The sequence below is a fragment of the Ornithodoros turicata genome, unplaced genomic scaffold, assembly GCF_037126465.1.
Source record: "Ornithodoros turicata isolate Travis unplaced genomic scaffold, ASM3712646v1 Chromosome12, whole genome shotgun sequence".
Lineage (NCBI taxonomy): Eukaryota > Metazoa > Arthropoda > Arachnida > Ixodida > Argasidae > Ornithodoros > Ornithodoros turicata.
The window spans coordinates 4,158,827-4,185,365 of NW_026999301.1; the positions used below are offsets into that span (position 1 = coordinate 4,158,827).

At 43.0% G+C, this 26,539-nt stretch overlaps 2 protein-coding genes across 2 annotated transcripts; one reads left to right on the forward strand and one right to left on the reverse strand.

Annotated features, from left to right (window-relative positions):
* Positions 1-309: 309 nt before the first annotated feature.
* Positions 310-2,017, reverse strand: LOC135371631 (uncharacterized). Its single transcript, XM_064605619.1, has 4 exons — positions 1,880-2,017; positions 1,537-1,703; positions 529-658; positions 310-450 (listed from the first exon to the last, which is right to left on the reverse strand). Exons 1-4 carry the CDS (start codon positions 2,015-2,017, stop codon positions 310-312), a joined length of 576 nt encoding a protein of 191 aa, XP_064461689.1.
* Positions 2,018-20,170: 18,153 nt separating this feature from the next.
* LOC135371632 (uncharacterized) lies at positions 20,171-21,097 on the forward strand. Its single transcript, XM_064605620.1, has one exon. It carries the CDS (start codon positions 20,171-20,173, stop codon positions 21,095-21,097), a length of 927 nt encoding a protein of 308 aa, XP_064461690.1.
* Positions 21,098-26,539: the final 5,442 nt, after the last annotated feature.

The following is a 26,539-nucleotide window of genomic DNA, read 5'->3' on the forward strand; positions in this document are numbered from 1 at the left end:
TGGCGATGAAACTCCCTACTCTCCAAGGTCGAAAATAAAGTTGTTGTTGTTCGACATAACAGGAGCCATGAAATGGTAGAATCATACAAAATATTTGTTAACCTTTTGATACAAGTTGTGTGTTCTAGGAGTCCAAAGAAAGGATTGTTGAGAACCACTGGTCTACTCCATAATGCAAGTTACAAGTTTGTAGCAATTATTGCCCCAATATCTTGTGGCTGACTGATATGGCCAACAAGCCAATAGGCTAATGCTGCATATGCTGAATATTGTAACATTTAAGTATGAATAAAAAAGTGCTGTTACCTTCTAGTTGTAGTACTGGGACCCAGGTTTTTTCGGCGCAACAATTCTGACGTGTTTGCCGTCAACTGCCCCTAGACAGTTTGGAAACTGCCACCGTTCATCAAAGCCTCTCGCAATGTCTGCCCATTCTGCAGGACCTGGTGGCTGTTGAGCAAAATACACAAGTTATATTTGCATTCTGTGCGCATGTGCACGTGATTATAACTAGCTGACAATCTATACCTTCATGTACAGGACCCTCAGTCTTTCCCAGAGAACATTGCAAGTTAAGTGAATAGCCTCTCGTGCAGTTTCAAGTCCCACTCTGAAGGCCATTGCTACATCCTTAACATCTAAGCCGGATGACAGGTACCTGGAAAGAGACAAAGAAGTCGTGAGATGCCAGTTCACTAGGCTTTGTTTGCTCATTCTTTGAGAGTATAGTGAACCATTGCTGAGCGAATTAGTAATAATAATAATAACGCTTTTTTGTGCCCAAGAACAGCCTCGAGGGCTTTGGTGTTGGCGTACGCTCACAAAGTATTACATAATGCGAAAAGACGACACATGCCAAGGAAATGGACAATACACACGCAGCTTACGTAGCACACATATCGTTCACAGAACATATATGCAATAATGTTGGTGAATAGATTGCTTATACGGTATCTAAAATTACAGGCATATCTTATATAATACAATGCACATATATGTGAAGCTAGGAATAAATTAATAACTTATAAATAAATGATTGTAGAAATTATACGCAATAAGAAAAACTGCAGAATGTCCAGGAGAAAAAAAAGTTGGACGCTTCCATAACGATACGCATGAAATAGCAAAATGCAGAGATCCTAGCAACTGTGGGGCAGTCAATTTCTGAATGCATGGACTTGTATAAGAAAGTGGCATCGGTAATGTCGCGCTGAGTTGAAAGGGGAATGAGGCCAACGTGGTGGAGCAGTTATTCATAATTGTACAACTGGAGTCCCTGGGTGTGACGGATAGATAGTGCAAAATATGAATCACTTTTTTTTTTTTTTTACAGCTTCGGTGAGAGTCCAAATTATAGCACACGAGATGACATTTGTGCTGGAACTGTAGTCATAAGAGATTATGTTAGTTTTACGCGAGAAAGACATAACCTTGGTTTTGACTGCGTTGATTACAAAGTTATTCGAGGGCACCAGTGGATGCAGTTATGCTTCTGCTATGTGCAGTTCGAAGGGTACGATCGCCCCTTCCTGTTACCTCAGCGTAAATGCATGTCGCTCAGCTGACGAAATGGGTTCCCTGCAGAGGTGGGCTTTTCGTAGATCATCTTCGACCAACTTGTGCAGCATGTCGAAAACTTCGGGACCTATGCGAAAGTACTTATGAAAGTAGCTGTTGTCCCAACTCTCTCTCAGTTTTCGCATCTGCAAAAGTAAAGCACTTTACGTTCTGAACGTAACACGGTGTCACTGCGCCTACAGTCACCATATATTACGCTTAACTTGGCTTATATAGTGACTGCAAGTGCAAAGTGCAAGAACGCAAAGTGTACGCTCGCGTGAGCGTATACTGGCATCGAAGAATATCAATTAGTACTCACTGCTGTGTGGAATTCAATTTCAGTCTTCCTATCTTCCCAAACAGGTCGAACCCACCAGTTCTTCTTGCGCAAAAGCTCCTTCTTCTTAAGAAGAAGCACTTTCTTTTTCAGAAGCAGCAACTTTCGGTGTTCATCCATCGCGGTGATAGCGGCAGTGAACAAGAGAACGGAAGCGGAAATGCAAGCGATACATGGGATCAAGTTTCGTGGTCATTGGCTTTTGTTGCCAAGTTATGTGTATGAAGTATTGTGCTACATTCTACACCTAAAACCTTACTTCTCCGTCGCCTACGGTCTTCTTGTTAACTTTCGTGACTGAAAACTCCGCAAGGGGTTCGGAAGGCCAAGCCGCCGAGCATAACCGACGTCGCCCGAGGAGCCGTCGTGTGCGGGTGGACTCGGCGGCTCTCCGTCGGGGTGACGTCACGACTGCTGAGTTGGGCGCTTTTCCGTCGAGAAAGCCGTCGTATGCGGGTCCCGCTGAAGGCAAAACGCCGAAAAATCAAGAGGAAAGCGAGAAAATCGACTCGAAAGCCGTGGACCCCCTGAGGATGAATATCCACCATGCTCTGCTGCCTCCCAGGCCACTGAGACTGCAGATCATATAAACATTATATAACATCATATAATCTACATCATCAACATTATATAATCTATTATATTTTATATAAAAATCTTTCAACTATAGCACAAGCACTTTCTAGACCTTGTATAACTTTCACTCATCCACATTCATAACCATGTAATTTTTCAACCCTTGTACCTCCATTAAAATGATTACAATAAATCCGCATTTGCCCTGTCTCGTCCCCTTCGCTGTAGTTTTGCTTCCCTCCCTCTCTACCTTCCTTCAGAACTTACTCCTCTTTCAACATTCCTTGACATTATTTTACTTCTTCTCACCCCTATTCCTGCAATACCTTGTGTGGCACGGGAATAGGGCTGATTGACTTTCCTGCACTATCCTATTATTATAAGAGTGTTTTTCTTCAGTGCAGTCCACAAATGGCATGGAGAGAGCTGAGCAAATTTCTGTACACTACGGATGATTGAATTCCATTTTTTAAGGATGAAGCGCAGTACTAGCGTCAGTCCAATGATTTCAGTGTGAAAATTGAAAAGTTCTGATGTAAGCAGTTAGTCTTTGTCACGTTCTCTCTCACCATGGCGAACAATACACCGACTTCTCTCTTCGAACCGTATTTATAACATGCAGCATGGCCGCCAAAACTTCCCTCAAAGTCTCAAACTCCTGTTTCAAAGCTACAGTGGTTGTATTTCCCTTGTCACACCTTGTTAAGGATATGTTCGACAATATAACTAGCTCTCAAGGAGGTATTCCTTCGTTGCATTTCGATAGTAAAAAATAATCGAACGTAAAATGGTACAATTCTGCGTCTGCCGTGTTCGCACACTAAATGGACAAATGACTCATGGCTTGTTTGATAGACTTAGATAGATTTTGAAATGATCTGTTAATAAACGTACTTGGAGATTTCTGAATGTGAAATCATAGGACAGAAAGGAAGGCACACAAATACAACAGAGGGTACCGTTCATTTCTCACACTTCTGCTTTCAGGTGCAGGCAGACTTTGAAAATGGCATTCTTAGGTCCCTGGGCATTCAAAGATCAATGAGAACAAAGTGATTGAAGCATTATATCTAGATTCATCTCTTGCAGCTTTTGCATGCCAAATTGTTGTCTAGGGAAGTCCTTGAATCAACGTGCATGCTCCTGAGATTCGAATATTATTATGTTACATATCGAGATTACCAACAGCTGGTTACAGAAAATGAAGTCACCTCTCGTGACTTAAGTTATTCATGAGAACGAAATGTTTTTTTTTCTTGCAAACAAACAAACCGTTTCGTCACATTCGTATGCAGATTATTTGCAGAAAGGCATTTCGAGAGTCTGTCCAGTACCAGTTTCCTGCATTTATCAGAACGTAGGCTTCCAAGAAAAACCACACGCGAGAAAGTACAGAAGCAGGTTCCGATGTCACGATTCTACGGTTCTGAGGCTGGAACACACACAGACGGACAAACACAACACATCCACAAGGTACCAGTATCGGGCTTTTTCGTCGATTGCCATTTTTCACCTCTCCGATTTTAGAACCAAGGCAGCCCTGTAGGAGAATGGCGACGTCCGCGACAATGTTCACAATATGGCAGGAGTCCACCGTAGCTAGAACCGACACCGGGAGCTCTTTTCGTCACTGACGATACGTATTCAGAGTTCGACATATTGAAATTCGACAGCCGAGCAAACCACTATCTGCAATGTCAACAGAATCCTGATACCCAGCGAAAAATACAGAAAGCAATTCGCCCGGACCCGGTACTCTCGTTCCTAGGCCTCCGCAAAGAACCACACGCTTCTGGGAACTATTTTCATACGCGGGAGCAAGAAGCCTTCGCTGCCCTGTGGCTGCCTTGCCTGTCGACCAATCAGGGACGATTAATTTTGAAACTTTGAATCTGAAGCGTTCATAACGCAGCAGTTTATTTCTACTACATATCTTTACACCGTGGATTTGTGCGTGATTTTTTTAGGGGCTTATTCTCGAAGTCTATCTTGCGAAGTGTAAACCAGATTGAGCCCTACCTCTGATGTGCCAAACGACCTCGGAGAGACTCGGCGATGAAGACGAACAGCGCGGGCGTGTATAAAAACATTCAACACACTGAACGTCACATTCATACACGTTGGAGCAGAAAATTCACTGGATTAACGAGATTCCCACTCTCCCTATCAGAATATAGGCAGTGGGCAAATTCACATGCAGAAGAAACAAAAGCCGTTGCAGGAGCCTGGCCAACTTCCGCGGGGATCTTCGGATCCCCATAATGGGGGTTTGTCAGACCTGAACCAACACGGCGGCTATCTTCACAGATTGAATGGACGTTGGGCTTGGTGGGGTCTTCCCTCCTCGTCGGTCCTGCTGCGGCCGTCCCCCCGGCCGGGGCTTCGCTGGGAGATAGTGTCATTGTCTGCCCCCCAGCAACCGAGCGATACGCTTAGTCCGTGGTACTTGGGCTGGGGCTCTCTTCGTCCCACTCTGTTCCCTCCTCAAACCAAACTCTTTCCTATTTTAATGTCCCTCGTCATCTAATTAGTGACGCGCATGGATGTTCCTGTGTTGTGCTCGGCAAAAAAGCGATCGAATATACGTTTTTTTGTGTTGCTTGATGATGTTCTAACATATATTGGGGTGTCTAGAGGTGTCAAGACCACAAAGTACGTAGAATTTTCTTTTAAATCCCCCTAGATATTAAATAAACTCAATATCTCTATTGTAACTATCTAGGCCTAAACTTACAACCACGAGGAAGCTAACTTCGTGACTGTGCCGTGTAGAATAGTAAACTTGTCTCAAAATAAAGATCTAGTGTTCCGATTTTCAAAAATATAAAAGTTTTTAAAATCGGCTCACTAAAACTCCAGAAAATAAGGTAAACGTGTTGATAGCCCGATCCATGGGGGCCGCCATATTTGTTTACTAAGTGCCGCCGCCGCCACCGACTCCGGCTTAGGGCCGCCTTCGGTTAGAGTACAGCCATTCCTTGCAGACCTGAATGCCGCCACCCATTGAATGGAAAGCCATTCCTGGAGGCAAGAAATACTAGTATAACTTTCCGTGCGTAGTTCCGATTTGATTTCCGCTAAAATTAGCATAATTCCTATTGAACATGTAAGCTTGGTGAATAAGGAAAGATACCAAAGAAGGATAAATTCCTTAAAGCTAGCTGGAATAAATAGCAACAACCCTGAAGGGATCTAAACAGGGAATGGAGTGTCGAAGAGGTACTAGTACTGGACACCTTATAACTTTAGTCCTAGGAAACGTATCAAAATAAGGTCAAAACTAAAAAAAAAGAAAGAAAAGAAGAATAGGGATCTAAATAAAAAAGGAAAGTAACCGAAAGAAAGCAAAAATCTAGTAAAATCAACAGAAATTGCCGAAAATCCCAGTTGAAGTTTATTCATACATTCCTCGGGCAAGTAAAATGCTAGAAGCCTTATAGCCCTAAATATGGAGACTGACTCCAAAGGAGGAGACGATTGGGACGTGGAATCGACTCATGAAAGCTCGGAGTCAGATGAGGGTGTACTCACACCAAAGGATGTATGTAACGAACAAGGAGAATGTAAACCTAAAAGAGGGAGAAAGCCAAAGAAAGAAAAAAGGAAAAAGACGAGTGCCGGTGACAGTACTAAGGAGAGGTGTTCAACAAGTGAAATGACTATGGCATCCCAGGAAAAAAAGAACACAGAACGAGTTGGGAAAACTAAAGAACAGAGTATCGAAGCCAGACCGAGAGGACAAATACATAGATGTTGAACAGACAATCCCGATAAAGCATAAACAAGAAGTACGATGAGTTTTCCATGAATATGAGGCCCTGGTAAGGGAACTCGACTTAAAATTAATGGAAACAAAGGTTAGGGCCAATATGGCTGAGGAAGAAAGAGAGGTTGTACTTGCAGATAGGGAGATAACCATTAGGAATCTGGAGGCTGTGACTAAAAACTTAAAAGAAACAGAAGGTAAAATTTCCATTCTAAAGGAGGAACTAAAGGAGGAAGAGAGAAAAGTGGAGACCGTTGAACTCAAAATGGGTGAACTCCCCAAAACGACCTATGCGCAAGCGGTGGGATCGACTCCAGATCCCATCAAATACAAAGATAAACCCACTAGGGAAGTGGCTTTTATCCACGCGAAAGATAAGAGAACCCAAGAGGAGATAGGTATCCTACTGAGAGGACACATCAACCCCTCAGAAATCGGTATTCCAGATGCCACGTTGCAACCTATGAAAATCGGAGGTATTATGGTTAAGTCCCGCCACATAAACGGTTTGGAAAAATTGGTAGGAGAAGTGAACAAAAACGAGAAAACGTCTGGAATACTCCAGGCAGCGCTACCAAAGAAAAGAAAACCCAGACTGCGCAGAGCAGGAATTGAGCAACGCATAACCAAAGACATCCTGCTGGCAACAATTAATCTAAAAAATGACCTGAAGATACAACAGGATGATTTCACTATCATCAAGGAAATAAAAATGAGCCGCAACACAACCTATATAGTAGAAGTGGTGTTAGAATCAGCTAAAGCCCTTCTAGAGAAAAGAAACCTATACATGGGATGGTCGGAGTGTAGGGTTAGTCAGGAAGTCATGGTAAAGACATGTAGGAGATGTCTTTTATACACCCACAACACCAGGGACTGCAAAGACGAAAGATCAAGGTGTCACCTGTGTGGGAGGCTCACATGGCAAAAGAGTGTCAAGAAAGAAATGGAGACTACTATTGTAGGCCATGCGGTTATGCTAACAACATGAAAGGTGCTAACCACGATACCTTTCATTCAGCCTACTCCCGGGAATGCCCAGAATATAAAAGGCAACTAGCCCTAGCAAAGAAAAGAATGGGCATGTAAATTAAACATTTTCATTTCACGCAACATGCTAAACTTTTTACAAATCAATACCGCAAGAAGCAAGGCAGGTATAAACAACTGTTATGCCACAATGAAATAATTAAATACAGACATAATTTGTATTCAAGAACCCTATATTAAAGACAAAAAATTCCAGGATATCATCCCTAATTGTAAATTCTTCTGTGCAAATGAAAATCCTAAAACTGTAATTATTTGTAGGGATGAAACCTTTGATTATTTCCCTTTAAGTATTTCAGAAACCAGGTAATACTGAAATGTTCTAATAAAACTAGAACCTTCATCTTGATTAACCTGTATTTTGAACCCACTTCAGACATTACGGAAAACTTATCAATTCTAACTAAAGAAATGAATCAATTCAAAGGGGCAATCATCATCATAACCGGAGATTTTAACGCCAAAAATACCCTATGGGGTGGTAACGTAGCAAACGAAAGAGGTGAAGACGTATTAGATTTTATAATAGGAAACGACCTAGCACTAAGAAATCACAGTTCATCCTCGGCGACTTTTCATGGGCCCTGTGGCAGATCATGGATTGATCTAACGATCATTTCAGAAAGGGATTTCCAATTAATTAAAGACTGGACAGTGAGTGATATCCCCTCATGTTCAGACCACAGATACATTATCTTCAATGCCTTTAATAAAGAAAAAAATTCAATATTTAAACTAACCAAAAAAGGACAGATACACTTAAACCAGAAAATTAATAAGGACAAATGGTTTACCATGATTTCAAAAACAGAACTACAAACGAGGGATGATATAGATAAAACAGTAGAAGCAACTTATAAAAAAATTGAGTTATATAGGAAACAATGTATGCGTAAAATAACCCCTAGAGGAGAAACCGTTGAATGGTGGAGCAATGAGTTAACAATAACACGTAAAAAAGTTCGTGCTATGAGGAAAAGATATAAAAAAATTTACGATCCAACTATGAGAGAACATTTCAAAAATACTTATTTTAAACATTTTAAACAGTACAAAAACAAAACAGAAAAAGCTAAAGTAGAGCATTGGTCTGCCCAAATTAATCAGATAAAAAAATCAAATCCCTTTACCGTACCATATAAGATGATGAAAAAAGCGAATGACATTCCAAAAAATATACCGGACGTTCTAAAAACTGATGGTACATATACCACCACAATAGAAGATAGCATAGAGACAATAATAACACATTTATTTCCTGTAACAACCCCAATAAACATAACAAAAAAAAATAACAACCAATAATAAGGACAATCCATTTACCGAAAATGAGATTTCAGCGGCAATAAAAAACTTAAAAAATGATACAGACGTTGGAATAGATAAAGTTAATCTAGAAACAATACAATCAATCATAACTTCACGTGCTGGTTATTTGCCTTGGATGTATAACGAATGCCTCAAGATAGGATACTTTCTTGTGCAATGAAAAATAAATAAATTAATTTTGATTCCAAAGTCTAATGGAAACAAAACTGAACCGGGCAATTTTAGGCCGATAGCTGTTCCAGGGTTATTTAGTAAAATACTGGAAAAGCTAATATACCAAAGATTATATCATTTCCTATACAAAAGGAAATTTTTCAATAAACCTCAATACGGTTTTGTACACGGTAGTTCAAGCACAACGGCAATAAAAAGAATAACAGATACGTTGAGCAGAAATAAAAAAGAGGCATATTCTTCCGTTCTAATATCCTTGGATATAAATCCGGGAATCGTCATACAAGAATTAATTAAACTTAATTGCCCCGATAATTTAATTGATCTAATTAAAAGTTTTTTAAATGATAGAAGATACCAAATCATCACGCACAAAAAGGAAATGACCTTTAGAATGAATACAGGAAGTCCTCAGGGATCTCCCCTGAGTCCTTTGCTCTGGAATATCGCTATTAATTCGATATTTGAGCTCTCCTTTTCAGATGACGTAAAAATACAAGCATACGCAGATGATGTAACTATTATCACCAAATGTAAGACAAGAAGACAACTAGAAGAACTGGGTAATAACACCTTGGAGGTTCTATCAGACTGGAGTAGAGATATGGGTATCAATTTTAATATATATAAGGACACAAGCAATGTTAATAACTACAGGAACAAAATATAAAAACAGACCACCTATTATAAAAACGAGAAATCAAAATATAAAAATGTCTCAAAGTATAAAGATATTAGGCGTAACTATAGATGAAAACTTGAATTTTCTAGAACATCTAGATAAAATCAAAAACAAAGTAACAACATTAACGTTAATGCTATCTAGTTTTACCAACAAAATAAAAAAACGCAAGAGAGGAAATTCTTAGGGAACGGAGAACGGATAATAGTGTATGGTGCACCAGCTTGGTTTAAAGCAGAAAATAATTCTCACATGCTAAGAAATCACGTTCCACGTGACCTTCCGACGCCACTCGCTCAAACGTCGCCCACCTACGCATTTCTGATGAAGGCCCAAAAAGGCCGAAACAGCTGTACAATGCTGGTGTGGCGACATTTGGGACTTATAAACATATGGTCAACGTGCAGCCAAAGAGCGTATGCTATTTTTCTTCATTTAATATTTTACTGGCTTTGCACTGGGCTTTCAGAGGTGAGTCACTCACCCTGACGGGAGGACATCACGTCCCACGTGACCTTCCGACGCCAGTCGCTCAAACGTCGCCCACCTACTCATTGCTGATGAAGGCCCAATAAGGCCGAAACAGCTGTACAATGCTGGTGTGGCGACGTTTGGGACTTATAAACAAATAACCACTGATTGCTTCCCAATCATACTAAGCAATCAACAAATGATGTCAGCAATCCAAGATATGATACACCTCTGTGAGGTATATAGGTGACTTCCAACGCTGCGGCCTCAACCGGCTCGGACCTTAGGGGAGGACGAGGGCCCCGGTTGTTTGAGGGCCAGGACAATCTGCCTGCTGGAGAGCCAGCAAACTGGCTAGAAATATAATAAAGTGGCTAACCAGAATGGCTTTAATCAAGCCTGGAGCCCATTCGCATCCCAAACCCCCAGGGGATGTAGGTCCAGCGAAATCGCCGAGGCAGAATAACACATAACTGTGTTCTTCAATTAGCGGGCAGCCATACAAGTCACCTGATGCTAAGAAGGGCAGAGAAGGAGATAAAAGTAGCAATTTATGATAATGAAGAGCTGAAGCAGAACATCAAGGGAGGCTGTCTACTGATATCCACCCATCACTATAAATAATATAAACCGATATCATAAGAATAAGTCAGTGAAAAAAAAGGGTTATAAATAAAACAATGACTAAACAAATCCATAGGATGCACAGACTAATAAAAATGAAAAAAAAAAAAACACAAAACCTCTTCAATTATCCAACACACAAAACCAAATGAAAAGCTGTAAATATATACTAATATTATCTCTCACAAAGCACGGGAACATCCAAAACAAAGGAAAAGATGTAAGAAATGTATTACGTGTTTTACAGAAGTAAATACCAAGCGATACTTCGAGCCACAGACGGCAGAACAGCAATCACGGGACAGAAAAACAAATGGATCATAGGATGAACAAGAAATGGGACTACAAGGAAAATAAAGAAGTTTATGAAGAGAAGAAAAAATAAAAAATGTAACCAAATGTATTAACAATAGCTAGAATTATATAACTAGCAATAATGTCATATTCTTTTATCCATATTTCTTGTAAGACACAAGAGATTTAAATAAATCCGCTGTTAGCTTTGCTCGTTCCCTTGGTGTAGTCTTCGCTGGTGGTATATATACTAAAATCTCCTCTTTTTTTAAAATCTCCCCTCCCTGTAATACTACTGTGGAACAGGGATGGAGATTCTTCTTCTTCCTCTTCCAACTTTTCTATCTTTCATTTTTTCCTTCTTCTTTAAATCATGAAATCATCCCCCCCCCCATATCTGGGCAGTGGGGCGAATTCACATGCAAAAGAAACAAAAACCACTGCAGGAGCCTGGTCGCCTCCGCGGCACTTGTCCCGCTTATGAGGGTTTGTCAGACCTGAATCAACACAGTGGTTATCTTTGCAGATCAATGGACGTCGGGCTTGATGGGGTCTTCTTTCCCCGCCGGTCCTGTTGTGCTTGATCCTTGTGGTCTCGCTAGTACCATCACTTTCTCTCCTACTCTCACTCCCCTTACTATCCCATCTATTATTTTAATTTTTAGTGATTTGGTCCCTGATATACCTTCCTGTGGCACGGGGGCCTCTTCACTTATTTTCCCCCTTTCCTTTCTTTCATTTATTTTCTTCAGGCACCCTGCCTCCCACCCACCTTCATTTATTCAATACACCCCACTATTTGTTAAGGTAAACAAACCCAAGGGCGTCGCCATCTTGAATTCCGGGGAACTCACTCGCTACACAGAGTGCAGTCAACCGCAGGACAACTTGGTTCGCCGGAGAACGAAACCGAAACCACTTCAAGAGGCATAAATCTTCTAAACATGCTATAACCTTCAAAAAATCATATCTCCGTAACGGAAACAGATTTTTTAATTCCGAAAAAAGGAGAATAAACTTTATATAAAGAAGAAGAGCACAGGAAAAGAAACTCAAGAGGAAAATGGCATTTGCCCGTAAAATAACGGGAAATGCCCTAAAAATTTATCCGAAGTTTGGAGGACACTACTCAACCCAGGATAACTCTGCATATGAAGCGAGAAGCTGTAGGCAGAAGGATTGCAAAATGAATTCTCGAAAACTAAGGAATCGAAGCTCTAAAAACGAGAATGAGGACTTCCCTCCACTGGAAAAGAAGGGGAAAGAGAAAAAAGACAAGCAAAAACAGCCCATAGAAGAAGAGAACTCAGAGGAATCAGATGCGGAAGACGTCCCCCCAAGTAGGGGTTCTATGACCGAAGCTGAATCTGAGCTCCCCACCCAGGAACAAAGGGATCAATCCCAAAAGAAAAAATCAAAGATAAAGAAAGCAAAGACAAGGAAAGAAGTAAAGCCAGCGGATACATCTTCCGATGAGGAGGATCCTGTACAAACCAAAGCCCCTCCGGCCAAAAAAGGAGAAAGAAATAACCTAAGCAGCGATAATGAGATCCAGAAGGAGGACTTCTCGGAGAAAGATAGTGACATTCTAGAAAAACCAAGATTTGTAGGAAGATTAAAGGGAAAGGCCTTCGAACGGAAAGTTCGTAAGGCCAGAAACACTTTCCGCAATCTTGATGGAAGAATTAATGAAGATGTCAGAGATGAAGTCCGAAACGTCATTGACGACTTTGAAAAACTCATCCGAGATGTCTTCTCAATGAATCGAGTATATGAAGACAGATTTGTGGATCTTTTAGCGCAGCTCCACAGTAACAACGAAGAAACGAAAACGAACAAACCTCCACTCCCACAGAAGACCTATGTGGAAGCCTTAAATGAGCTCTGGCCAGTGATTTTGGAGCCGTTTTCGCGATTGAGATCGATGGAAGGCATCAAGAGGAGGTTCTCCACCAATTTGCGTGCTTTCAAGCAGAGTAGTTTTTCTAAAATCGAATTTCCAAAATCCTGCGTCAATTCCGTTCAGCACGCCAAGCGTCAAACCGAAGAAGCGCCCCCGCAAAAATTAAAACCTGTGCAAGTGACGTCGAGCCGTACCCAATCACAGCTTGGGATTGCGTAGGTGTGGTTGTGACATCAGCATGAACTTGTAACCCATTATTTGTACAAAATGATCCTTGTACGTGCATTTCTAAATGTTAAAATGTGCAGGAATAAAAAGTATACCCAGTATCTCACATCTTTGTCGTTCGTTGTAACTACTTCGACCCGCGCTAATCCGATTAGCGCACGACGGAGAAGATTATTGCAGACGCTACTTTCGAAAACCGCGGTGCTTTGTTTTGGAGTTTGTGTCTGAAGTTTATTGCGTTTCTCATATGTGATCGTTAGTGATCATACGTGATACGATAAGTGATCGTGCTGTGAACGCTCACTGTTCGCCGAATATGCCTGGTTACGGATGCCTGGTTGAAGGGTGTCCGAATGCGGCGTACTCATCGGATATTCGGTTTCATGCTTTACCAAGTGACGACCAGCAGCGGCAGCAATGGCATGAGACAGTCCCGTCATGACTCTGGCAAGGTAGAAAGCTGTAGAAAGCTGGAGAACATTCGGTTCTGCGAACGGCATTTCACACCTTCCGACTACGTGATGCACCCCTATGTGTCACGACGACTCGGACTGCAGCCACAGATGTACAGCCTGAAGAAGACGGCAGTTCCTTCTTTGAATTTAGCTGCAGCTGCAGAGGTTAGTGTTTTGCCTGATGCTGTTGTGTCTCATCAGCACAGTATGGACATTTCGCGAACTATTGTTCGTCAGTCTCGTTCACTTCAAACAGCTAATCATCGGACGTAGAGCAGATCATATGAAAAGAATCATAAAGTATAGTTCTCCGTGTTATAAACACGCAATTTATAGACGACGGAGGTTTCGGTTTTTAGGCTAATACAGATGAACACTTCCAAGGAGGTCATACTGTTCTTCTAACTCTACTTTAGGTGGAACATCAAACTTGTTATATTTTCCGTTGGCTGAATAACATGGAAAATGTAGCACATAAGTTCTTATTTGTCAGATGAAGAATTAGGTAAAGACTCTTGCCGTCTTTTTTGTTCATGGTTCTTAATAATCAGGCTGATCGTCACATGGAAGTCGAAGACTCCCAAGTTGACTGGCCGGAAGTGGTCACATCTCGTGAGTCTCAGGTACGCATAAAATTCACTTAAGTGATGTGACAAAACAAGCAATGCTTGTTATAAAGTGTGTGCTGTGTATGTCTAAATTACTACCTCTAGCCCACCTGGACCTTCCTGTTGGACATGAGGTATGCAGCACATATTCTTTCACATTGTGCACTTGAATACGTAACATTTGTGATGATGGAACGTTTGCCTTCTGCCCACAGGAAACTGCAGTCGATGCAAGTCCTTCTGACCTCGAGATGGACCACTACGATCTGGCAATCCCACTTGAGCATGAGGTCTATGACAATTTGCGAAACTTTGCGTTTGTGATACATGTGGCTGGCATATGTCTGCACGTGGCCCAATATTGCTGCAGTATCTCCCCCTCTCGAGGGAGAATAATAAATTATGGAAGCATAAGTGCATGACAGTAAGCAGGAGGGTGGGAACTGAAGTCGAGGGGAAAATGACAGGCAGAGCAAGGAAGATGGCTGAAACAACGAGAGGGGTACTCCACACATAAAAAAAAAATTCTTCCATTTGAGAGTCAGACCGGTTTCACGAGGGTACCCCTTTGGTTATCATATCATATGTGTTCTTGTTCATTCCATTACAGGAAGTGGTATCTGCCAGCCATGACCTCCCATGCTACTCAGGAGCTGCATCTCCAACTAAGGTAAACGAGCTACAGCAACAGACTCTTTTTCTTCATTGAGCACCAATTTCAACCTCCAAACAGCACTGGGCAACGGCAGCACTAGACGTCCCTGCTGATCCCTCTGCACGTATACTTGAGGGAACTGAGGTAATAATACTGAGAGTGATCACAGGCAAAATATGTGACAAACAACTTCTTTCTTTTGTTATCCTCTTGTGCTTCACTGTACCATTTTACAAATCACAGCTGACATAAATGGAATAAGCATAGGTATACCACAACTTTATTGTCATTTCATTTTTACTTCACTGTGTTGAGCCACAATTTTAGCAGTTGTTTATCACATGCACAGTTAGTCTGGAGTGCTTTTCAATGTATACACACTACTAGACACAAAATTCTGCAACATTTCTAGGACCAAAAGTGCCTTGGATCATGTGGTGCTTGTTGTACAGGACTGAAGGGAAAAACAGTAGTTACACAGACACAAGCATCGGACTTAAGATCCACTGGCTTGGTCAGCACCTGTGAGTGTATAACTTATTTACTATTTCACCAACAAATAACAATGACAATCACCACTGTAAGCTTCATTGTACGATCTTTTGTGCAGCCACCCAATGCAACATGGAGGCTGGAGCGATTGGTAGCTCTGAGGTCGACCGCTGTGCAAACGGATGACGCCACTCCTGCCATGGCAGCCCCTCTGACATCATCACCAGTGCGTCCACTTCCACAAGGGCTCCCACCATGCCCAGAGTTTCCGATCCCGCATTCTTCACAAGCTGAGGCAGGTGGCAGTGAAGATGAGGTCGATGAAGGAGACTGGACGTATTACCCTTCAATGAGTGGGAGCACCTTAGAGTACGTTGTGAGCAGCAGATTACGCTGTCCCTCTCTGACGTTTAATTTTTGCATAACGGTGAATGTCACTATCGATTTCCTGCAATGTTATGAGCATGCTATTTCCTGTGTGACGGATGTGCAATGTTACTTCATTGCAGGGAGACAGAAAGATTAATCGGTCACTCAAAATTTTACCAAGGTCTCTTAGAAGCTCAAAAACTCGAAAAATTAATCTCCTGAAGCCCTAATAACATACTGATCAAAGTAATTGGTGAAAAGTAATGTAGTTTCTCAGTATGTACAAGCCTGGCACGTAATAATTTTGCACACTCATTACGTTTCATTGAAGCATTTTTGTGAAATCTGCCACATATGATGGTGCAATAGTGGTGGCAAAGATGACAAGCTACACTTTTGTTGTTACACGCGAGAAGGCAGCTGTACTTTGTAATCACTAATACTTGGTTTTGTATAAAATTCTTGTGGATATTTGGACATGCAGTCTGATGCACCTGTGTTCATTTTGTGCATTTCCTGTAACGTGTTATTAGAATACACACAGTGCAGTGTTGGCCATGGAGTTAGGTGTTATGTGACACAAAGCTTGTGGCACAATCCATATTTGGCCCTTTTTTCTCACCATCATAAAATGAAAAATTACGTTCTTAGTTGCCTTGCTTTCTTGTTCTTGTTACCTGCCTCAACAAATAGGTGATGAGCCAGTTGAGAGGTTTTGCATGTTGCAATGTATTAAGTCTGCGTTATGGTCTCATTTTTCATATTAGCCAGGCATACACGTGGGCAAAGTTAGATAATGAAGAAACAAGCTGGCACTTACCTTGTATGTCAATCCACACCTTGCGTGAACCAGTATGACATGGAGCTGTGGGCATAGAAGTGCTTCTTCAGGCTGGAGAAGGCCTACTTATTAACGAGCAAGTCCTTGATGCTCTGCATGACTGTTCTAACGTCAAATACTGCAAACGGTTCTTGCCATGACTGCAGCACACTTGTAGCAGTCCATCATCCAGTGTCAGCACTTGGTGGTCTCGCTCCAGTTTTAGTGCCTGGTTGGGAGCATACTGTCAGAAATTAGTGGCGTGACACCAGCTAATTTTTTGTGCAGTGCAGCACTTACTGTAAAACCCTTTATTTCCGCGCGCCGTTAATTTTCGCTAATTTGGCAAATTGAAGAACTTCGCGAAAATTTTAATGTACACATGATACACAGTGAAAAATACGAAATTCGCGAAATTCAGCGGTCGCGAAACTGCCTTTGATAGCTGCTATTACTGCCCTGTACCCAGCAGGGTACACTGGTTAGACAAGAAACTGTACCGACATACACACCTTGTTTAGTACCTTGCATATCTGAAGCCTGTCCTTGACTCTGATGGAAAGGCTTCGCGAATGGTGTTCACAGCACAAGCTGGAATCACCAAGCGCTTGTTTTTTCCAAGCTTGTGCCACACCCACCTCGCAAACTGACGGTATGCAGTGTATCGGTATCTGCTGCAACAATACACAGAAAGAGAAAAGATATGTAATGTCACTTTGGTATTGAACACATCATAACCAGAAACAAACGTGGTCGTAATGTTGAAATCATGCTTACTTGTGAATATGTGCGCTCATCGGTTCCCGCTGGCCCCGAAGTTCAAGGTACGCCACCTTAAGCACGGTTTGGTTGAGGCATAATTTGAAATTTTCGTGCTCCGTGATACACGAGAAGCTCAGTGGCTCAGGGGTGCCCTGGAGCTCCTTACAGCAGAGGCACTCTTCTTCAGTGGGCATGGCGACGCATGACCCACAACGGCACCTGTAGCCGAGAGGCGCTTTGAGAACCCGTCGCGGTACGAATCATCCGTTTCTTGCGCTATATGATAATGAATCGCCAGCTATTGTTTACCAATCTGTGGAATTCAGGCGGCTGCTGCTCCCGCACGCTGCCGCGTCAACATGCTCGTCCCGTTGAGCTCGCGGAGCCGGCGACGTTTCGAAGGCGAGGCTCCCAAATTCCGCCGCCCGTAACAAAATTTGCCTTTCCTTCGACGATAGGTTGTCGAGAAGATCGCTCCCTTCGGCAGCCATTTTGTCAGAGTAACGAACACAACAAACACGAATGGGTGCGAGAGTAATTTTCCCTGCGTTGGGTTCGCTGTGACGAGGGTGCAGTCAAGTACGTCTCGACGTCACACCATGGAAGCCTGCATGGAAGAACACTTCCAGGAGGCTAGAGATCTGCCGAGTTGAGGGGGAAAACCGGAACCAATTTTCAGGGCCATGGTTTTAATTGTCTTCTTCGCCGTTGACTTATGGCACCCCGCGTGGTTCATGGGGACTGTATGTACTTCAATAATCACAAAAGACCCAAGGTAAGGAGGGGTGACTGGTCAGGGACCCTTTAAGCTCACCTCATACCCCTCCAGCAACATCTAAGAAAACATTGCTGGTAAAAGCCACAAACAACAATGACCAAAGCAAAGTCGAAAAGTTACTAAAAAAGAACTTCAGCCCTAGCTCTCTCGGTCTTGACAGTGCTGAACTGATCAAGACAAAACGAGGAGAAATTCTCGTCAAATCCACATCAAGAGAAGGGATAGACGCTCTGGAAAAAGCAATAAAGTCGCACCCGGAAACCAAAGATGTCCTCAATGCCAAGAAGGAGACAAAATTCCGACCACGCCTACGTCTCAGCGGAGTGGACCCATCGGTGGACGAAAAGGACATCCTCTGCGAAATAAATGAAAGAAACCAACTTAACTTGGACGAAAAAGTCTTCAGAGTGGTCACGAACTTCAAGATAAAAGAAACCAGGACATGGATAGTAGAAGTCTCCGGCCCAGTCTTCCAGATTCTCATCCATAAAAAGGAGGAGGAGGGGGATGGCTCAGAGCCAGAATTGACGAGGCAATCTACGTCAAAAAATGTTACAGCTGCATGCTACGGGCACGACACAAAGACTTGCCAAGAGAAGACCAGCAATACCTGCTACAGATGTGCCAGGCCTCACCAAGAGGAATGTAACCCCATCACTAAACTCCACTGTCTCGTCTGCCGACAAGCGAACCACAAGTTTAAAACAAGACACGATTTAGACCATGAATTCGGAACAACTCGCTGCCCACAACATAATAGAACCATTGCCATCTTACGTAGCAAGATTGACTATGAAACATAGGAGGCCCCTACTTCGATGAGTAACCCAACAAATACTTAATCGCATACCCTAATGGCCCTCCGGTTCCTGCAAACAAATCAAGCACACTCTAAAGCTGGTTATCTCACCTTGGTTAAAACACTTATAGATAGTAAACCAAATGTACTACTTATTCAAGAACCCTATAACCATGATTTATTTGCATCCTCCATACCTCACAACTATTCTATAATCAAAGCAGAAAAAAAACCTCGAGTATGTATCTTAGTAAAAACGCAAGACTATGATATCCTCCCTCTTTTGATCAGTCCAACCCTTATCTCGTTCCTAGGCCTCCGCAAAGAACCACACCCTGCTGGGAACTATTTTCGTACGCGGGAGCACCAAGCCTTCGCTGCCCTGGGGCTGCCGTGCCTGTCGACCAATCAGGGACGATTAATTTTGAAAGTTTCAATCCGAAGCGTTCATATCACAACAGTTTATTTCTACTAATCTTTACACCGTGGATTTTTGGGTGATTTTTTTAGGAGTTTATTATTTAAGTCTATCTTGCGAAGTGTAAACCAGAGTGAGCCCTACCTCTGATGTGCCAAACGACCTCGGAGAGTCTCGGCAATGAAAACGGACAGCGCGGGCGTGTATAAAACATTCGCTGGTGCGTGTCCTGGGGGGACCTTGGCGCCCGAGAGACTGGCATTTCTGCTGAAGAAGGGCGGGGTCCTACCGCCCCTAACAGCGATGGCTGCCATAGCAAATGACATGGTTTTTTTTTGTTTTTTTTTTGGGTCATTACCGGGGTCGAGGCCTCAACCAGCCGTTTCGGTTTTGGGGGGACCGGACGGGGCTTTGGCTGTTTGCAGGGCCAGGGCGGGCCATGGGGGGGGGGGGGGAGTAGGTGCCGTCTGGTGGACAGTCATTTAAGCTTGTGTATGTTTGCACTTAGTGCAGTAGGCCCAAGATACCTACAACAATGACAAAGTAGAAAAGGCAAAACACAAAAGAAAACCAAGTAGGTGTATCTTGGTATGTTGTTGTAAATCACCACAGTGTGGTATGAGGCACGCCCGAGGGACCTCCTCCTTTCCCCCTAGAGTGAGGCGCTCCCCCCATGCCTAACAATGGTGCACACCAGTGCCATAGCGATCGATCCCGATGTTGGCTTTATATATAATGTCGTGAAGATAATGAAGACGATGCCCTGATCGTGCTCGCATCTGAATGATCGCGCGTGCCTGCTTCTTCTTGCTGGTCAGAATAAACCTCTCGATTGTCCCGCTGAGTTGCTCCCTCTTAATCCCCGACATAACTGGTGGAGGTGCGGGGCATCGATCCCCGTAGCAAAAGTCTAAACGACGCACTGGAAGCAAAAGTCTAAACGACGCCCTTCATGCTGGCCCGAATCTAAACCCCGACATACTTACCCTGCTGCTTCAGTTTCGTTGTCACGAAATCGCTATGACCGCGGATATTGAAAAGGCCTTTCTGCAAATTCGAATCGCCCCGGACGATCGCGACGCACTCAGGTTTCTATGGTTCATGAATATACCCAGACGCGACAACTGCGAGACAGACATGGAAACTTGGAGGATGACACGACTGACCTTTGGCACGAAAACGAGCACATTTTTACTTGCTGCCACGTTACAGCATCACTTCAAAGTTATGGCAGCAGAGTATCCGCAGATATGTGCGAAGTTCAAAGATTCTATCGACGTAGATGACCTGCTGACAGGAGCTGACACAGAAGAAGAAGCCGAGATTCTATACGCGGAGGCTAAAACGCTTTTTCAAAGGGGATCCATGAACATTAGAAAATGGGCATCAAACAGTGCTAAACTCAGGAATTTGTTTGAGACAGACCCCGACGAAGTATCGCCTTATACAAAGGACTCCAAGGAGATCAAGGTTTTGGGAGTCAAGTGGAACACTGAAAAGGATGTCATTTCGCTCAATCACAAAGCGCAGGTCAAGCAAACTGAATGTGTGTCAAAACGGCAAGCATTGCAGTTACTCCAAGGGGTGTTTGATCCTTTGGGGCTTCTGGTGCCTTACACCATCACTGCCAAGATTCTCATGCAAGACATATGGCTGGAGCAAATCGAATGGGACAGTTTACTATCCAGCAAATTAAAGCAACGATGGGACGATTGGTATGAACAAATTGAACAAGCTGCGCTTGTTGAAGTACCGAGAATGTATGGCAAATGGACGGAAACCACACGAGCGGAGCTGCATGTATTTGCCGATGCCTATGGCACAGTGGCATACGTCGTCCTACACGGCCCGTTGGAAGTTGAATCGGCCCTCGCCCTGGCGAAGGCAAGGGTGGCACCTCTTAAAGGTCAGCTACGCCGATTTCCCGATGTGTTGAAACGGTTGTGATATTCAGAACGAGCACATCCAACTGCCCCCGAAACGCACCTTCGTTTCTCAATTTTGCCTTCCTATTACGAAAATTAATTCACCAAAGAAACCAAAACAAGCCATGGGCGCAGCCATTTTTATGACGTAGATGGGATAAACCTGCTCCATCTACGTAGAAAGAGAATCGTGCGTCTGATTGGATAAAAGCTGAGGCTTTCTCTGACTTCCCTGGCGTCTTCTCCCGTTTGCGAGGAAATCCAGTTATGGCCGCCGGCTACGATGAGCGTTTCGTCCGAGGTAATCCCGATAACTATTGCACGATGGAAACAACAACCGCGAACTCACCTCAACATCATTTTCGGCGTGAAATTGTGATTCTGTGCTCGAGAACTTCGCAGTTCAACCGTTCAGCTGCCATTCACGTCAACCCGTTTGCTGCTTTTACTACAAGTGCAGGGATGGGAGCGATTGAGCAACAACGCGAGACTTGGTGATCGTTTGAGCATATACCTGCAGAGGACTGGTCTTCAAAGAAAGAAGGCCGTATTTCTGCCCATGCACATCGTGCGATTGCCAGGCTTGTTACACGAGATACATATATTGTGCAGCATCATAGCGCGACTGCAATGAACGACGTAGGAATGTATCGTGACCACTCGAACTGCATTCATTGAACCATTCGTCGGTTATATTAAAGTGCTCATTAGAGTTGCCCCGCACAAAAAGTGTTGGATGTAGTTTTGTAGTGTGTTGTTTATCTCGTAGAGCGCATCGCGGCATGTAGGTCGAGGGCCCTTATACGTATTTTTTGCATGTTTACTCGAGTGTGCGCATTGTTCTATGCAACACAAGCCATATTTCATTCATAATAGTTTCGCAAATAAACATGTACGGTTCAATCTCATATTGCTTTTGAGTTAGGCATAGTGTCTTCAGATCAGGGTATGTGTATCCTGTTTGCTGGACCCAAGGGTAGTGCAACATTTCCCACTTCTTGAACTATGCTAACATTGCCAGAATAAGGAACATTACATTGTGCTGTGTATTCCACACTCAGTTGTCTCGCGACGTAAACCCCCAATTATCATATTGGGTACTCCACATGTTCAACCAGTCAGCACTTCCCATATCCTTTTTTTTTTTAACATGTGCTTAAAATTGCACAACTGCCACTCAAGTAACTTTGCCACCAAATTAGTCAGTGACAAAAGGTATATGTACTTTATCACAAATTTAATAACCTTGGTGGAAATGGTTGATGGTGTCCTCTGCCTTGTACGGTGCGCTTCATAGCAAGATACACAATAGTCCAAATGTTTTCCTTGTCCACAAATGCCCTGTCAAAGCTGAAAGACTCTTATCAAAATGGGGAAGCGGGCTTGCTTGTCCAGAGAAACAAATATGAAACTGCAGTGCTCAACGTAAACATGCTCAGCAACTAAGGCTGGTGATGCCGAAGACCTAATATTTCTAGGTTAAAAGGAACAAAGGAGAAAAGACCACTGCAGCGTATTAATGTTGTTTCAAAAGTATAACACCACAAAATTTGTGAGAGTCAGTTGGTGTATTTAGTTATGTTGGTCACCTCCTGCACCAATTTTTAATAAGATTCAAATGCGTTGCTACCAACCAGGACCTAAGCCTGACCTATGATCTAATAATAATAATAGTGACCTATATGGACCCTCACAACTAGTTTGGTCTAGGTTTCACACGTGGCTTCTAGTGAAATTCGAAGCTGCTCTGTAGAGCTGATAGGAGACTTGCAGAGTAGAGAATTTTTTATTTATATTTTCCAAAGAACATGTAAAAAGCAATGTGCTGTACCAACTGTATTCAAAGAAATACATGTACACTTTGTTTTAGCTATGTGCATGTTAGCAGATTACAGGTGACCAATGACACACAATGGGCGTCAAGGGTGAGAACACAAGAATACTACCACTGCAGGCACTGTCCTGAAACTCTAAGTCACCATTTGTCAGAAAGCAATGACCACGCACAGCCTAAGGATCATATTGAGCTCATTCCATTATTCTTTTTATTGACAGCATGTTGGCTGCCATCCAGTCCATGAAAATGACCCTTATCGTTGAAAGAACAGTTCAACAGCAAGCGAGCTGGTGATATAGTCCATGACGGCGAGACCTGAAGAGGAGATACAAGAAGAGACAAACACGCTATGTTGAGACATTGTGTATGTCCCTTCCTATCCCTCGTCTCAGGGTTTTGCGCTATGGACCTTCATGATGTTTCCTTCAGCAAACTTCACATATTTTTATGTAGAATTGTGAAGGTACAGCCAGGCGCTGTTAGCAAATCACACAGTACTTTTCTTGAATCCATAGAAGGTACACAGTCATCTTCAGCATTGCACACATCTATGGGACATGTTAATCACTTTGGAATGTCACAGACACGTCATGGAGGCCGGCACATGATTAGTGGTGCTGAACAGACAGCTATTTGTCATAGTTTAGGCATAAAAAGCAGTTTTGTCACCTGCATGTTGAGACAGATGTATCTCTACATACTTCGCCATGACACAAATATATGAAGCAACAAATGTACCCTCTACTTTAATATGGTTATTAGTCAACACTGCCAAGAATGTGGGAACAGTCTTGTACCACCTACACTCTTCAAAATGACCTTCACACACGTCACATTGTAGGTCAACGAGACTCCAGAATGATGTCCTCTCCCTCCCCATTAGCTGAAAACATTTTTCTACAACCTTGCATAAGGGGAAGTTAGTACAAGAAATGCACACATTCCTTTTTTGAGCAAATCAGTATTCAGAGCGTTACCATACTGTGGTAGGCCTGCAGTGCATTACGTGGTACAGCACACACAGTAAAAAATTTCACCCTAGAACATGTCCCCCATTCTAATGACAGTCTTCTCCAGTTTTTCAAACTGCTATTTCCCATAGTGCTTTATGGTATGACACAGTATTTCTAAATCTTTACTGTAGTTTACTGGTTGTAACAGAAAAAAGACACCACTGTTTCCGATCACAGGACGCAAGCCATAAGTGCTCTACGGAAACAGTACATGCTGCTGTCTAGCAGTTGTTCGTGTTTGGACATGGTATGGTGCATGCAGGGTAAATTCCATGGTTAAAATATCCAAACGTGAGTAACTGTTAGATTACATGATGTAGAATGCTCTATAGTACAGTAAAACCTCCAAAGTCGGACACCTCCCTACCTCGGACAACTCCCCATGATTTCATTGCACGGGCAGGCTCCCATTGAAACGACGAAACTCGAAATTCTCTATGTCGGACACCTCCCTATCTTGGAAGTAGGATAGGGTTTTCCCTCTAAAGTCGGACAAAACCCTGGCCAAATTACCTCAATGTCGGCCCATCTTTGATCAAAAAGACCCAAAATGAGCCAGTGGCCTTGACTTTTGCCCCTTTTTTCCCCTATACTGGTCTCAGCATTTTGTTGCTTTAGTTTTTAGAGTCCAAAAACAAATGCTGTCAGTCTACATTGTAATTCTTTATGTGAGCACTTGTCTTCAGTTTGTCTAGAGCCTTTGAACGAGCACTGCACCAAAGCTATGAGAAGTGGGCTGACGCTTCAGAGACAAGTCCTTGCTGCTCGAAAAGCTCCAGAGGTAATGCCATTGAGTAGAATCTGAACGGAATTGAATATACTAAAATCAGTAATAATTATCAGTGAAGGGCGGGTAGAGGTACCACTACCAGGCACCACCACCAGGTACCACTAAGGACCTTAAATTGAAGAAGGAGGACATTTCTCACAGCTGTGATCTCTTCCATTTTTTGTTGCCGTCATATTCTGTAACTCGGACACCTCTATAAGTAGGAGATGCTTCGGCTGCACCGGGGGTGTCCAACATAGGAAGGTTTCACTGTATTTATGTTCCGTGTCATGTGACCACAAACAATATATGCTTTTGCTCATGCTGCACAGCACAGGCGAATTGAGCTGCATGTAAGGATAATAACATGAAACCCGAGGCGCGGAGAAAAAGGCAAGACTTTACGGTCTCTGTGTCAGTTGTTTCATGTTGTAATTGCGTACCAGCTGGCCTGTACCTGAGAATAGGTTTGATGCATTGTACACGCACCATAGACATGCAGTATGTGGTGTGTTGTGATAGTAATGCCACTGCCAATTGAAGAATAATGCTCCAGGTGGACTGTTTCGGTACAATCTTGAACTATGCATACCAAGGGGTAGGGCATCTGCGTGACAGGTTTACCTGGAAGTAAGAATGTAAATGTTAGCTGAAGTCATTGAATAATTAACATTATCAATATACTGCTGCAGATGATACAAACAATAGCACACAAGATGCTCCGATATGTTCTGCAGGAATGTCTCTGTACTCACAATATTAGAACAGCAGCTACAGAAAGGCATAAGACAAGTTTTTGTATACATGATACCACTTGAATGCAACACAAGCTTCTGCTGCACTGCCAGAACACCACGGCGGACAGATTTACCTTACTTCACCTGAGAAAAAGTATGTACTGTTGCACACATGATGCTGTTTGAATGTCTCGAAAAACATAATTTATGACCGAAAGACATCAACTGGAAGATTTCGATTTACCTTAGTCAAAACTGAGAAAAAGTATGTGCTGTTGCACACATGAAACTGCTTGAACTGCCCTTGAGCGCTCTGGAAGAACACCTTATTTGTGACCAAAATACAACGGCTGAGCCAACATTGAATTTTTACCTTACTCAAAATACACAAGATGTGTTGCCGTGCATATGATACGATGATACTGCTTAAATGTACTCTGAAAGCGCTGGCACCTCCGGCATGGTTGCTCTAAGCTAGCGAGCAACAGCAAGGGTATACGAACACAAGAAGTCGAGCACAAGTGATGGAGTGCACTTGATTAATCAGAAAATGAAATGTCTCAGTACCACGTGTCACTGTTCCGTCAACAAAAACAGATGAACTTTGAAGGGGCGTCTGGTTGGCACTGGTGACAGCCTTCAGCTTGAAACCCAGACGGTGATAGTTGAGACGTGGAGTGCAAGCTTTTCGGTGGTGCCAGAATGCCTGCGAAATCATTTAACAAATAAGGCAATTCCAAATCTGTACTGAGAATACACCCGCTGGGGCGTAATCTCTAAAGGATGAAGCAGTAACTGACAGATAGCGTATTTTTCTCTTCTACGTGATGCAATTTGCACCGCATGACTGACTTGTCTAACATTACGCGTCTTACCTTTATCTGCTGCCTATAGTCCTGCCCCTGCAATCTCCTGCTGCAGATAAGGTTGGCACAGCATCCCGGACGAGACATCTTCGGCTTCTTGTGAAACAAGTTGCGCATTGCTTCCGTAACATTCGTATGAGCCAGATGAACAGATCAAATCGCTGCTTTCGAAGGTGGCACCCAGTCGGAGTTGTAACCGATTGTTGCAGTCAATAGATTTCTCTTTCGCCTTTCGGAAAATT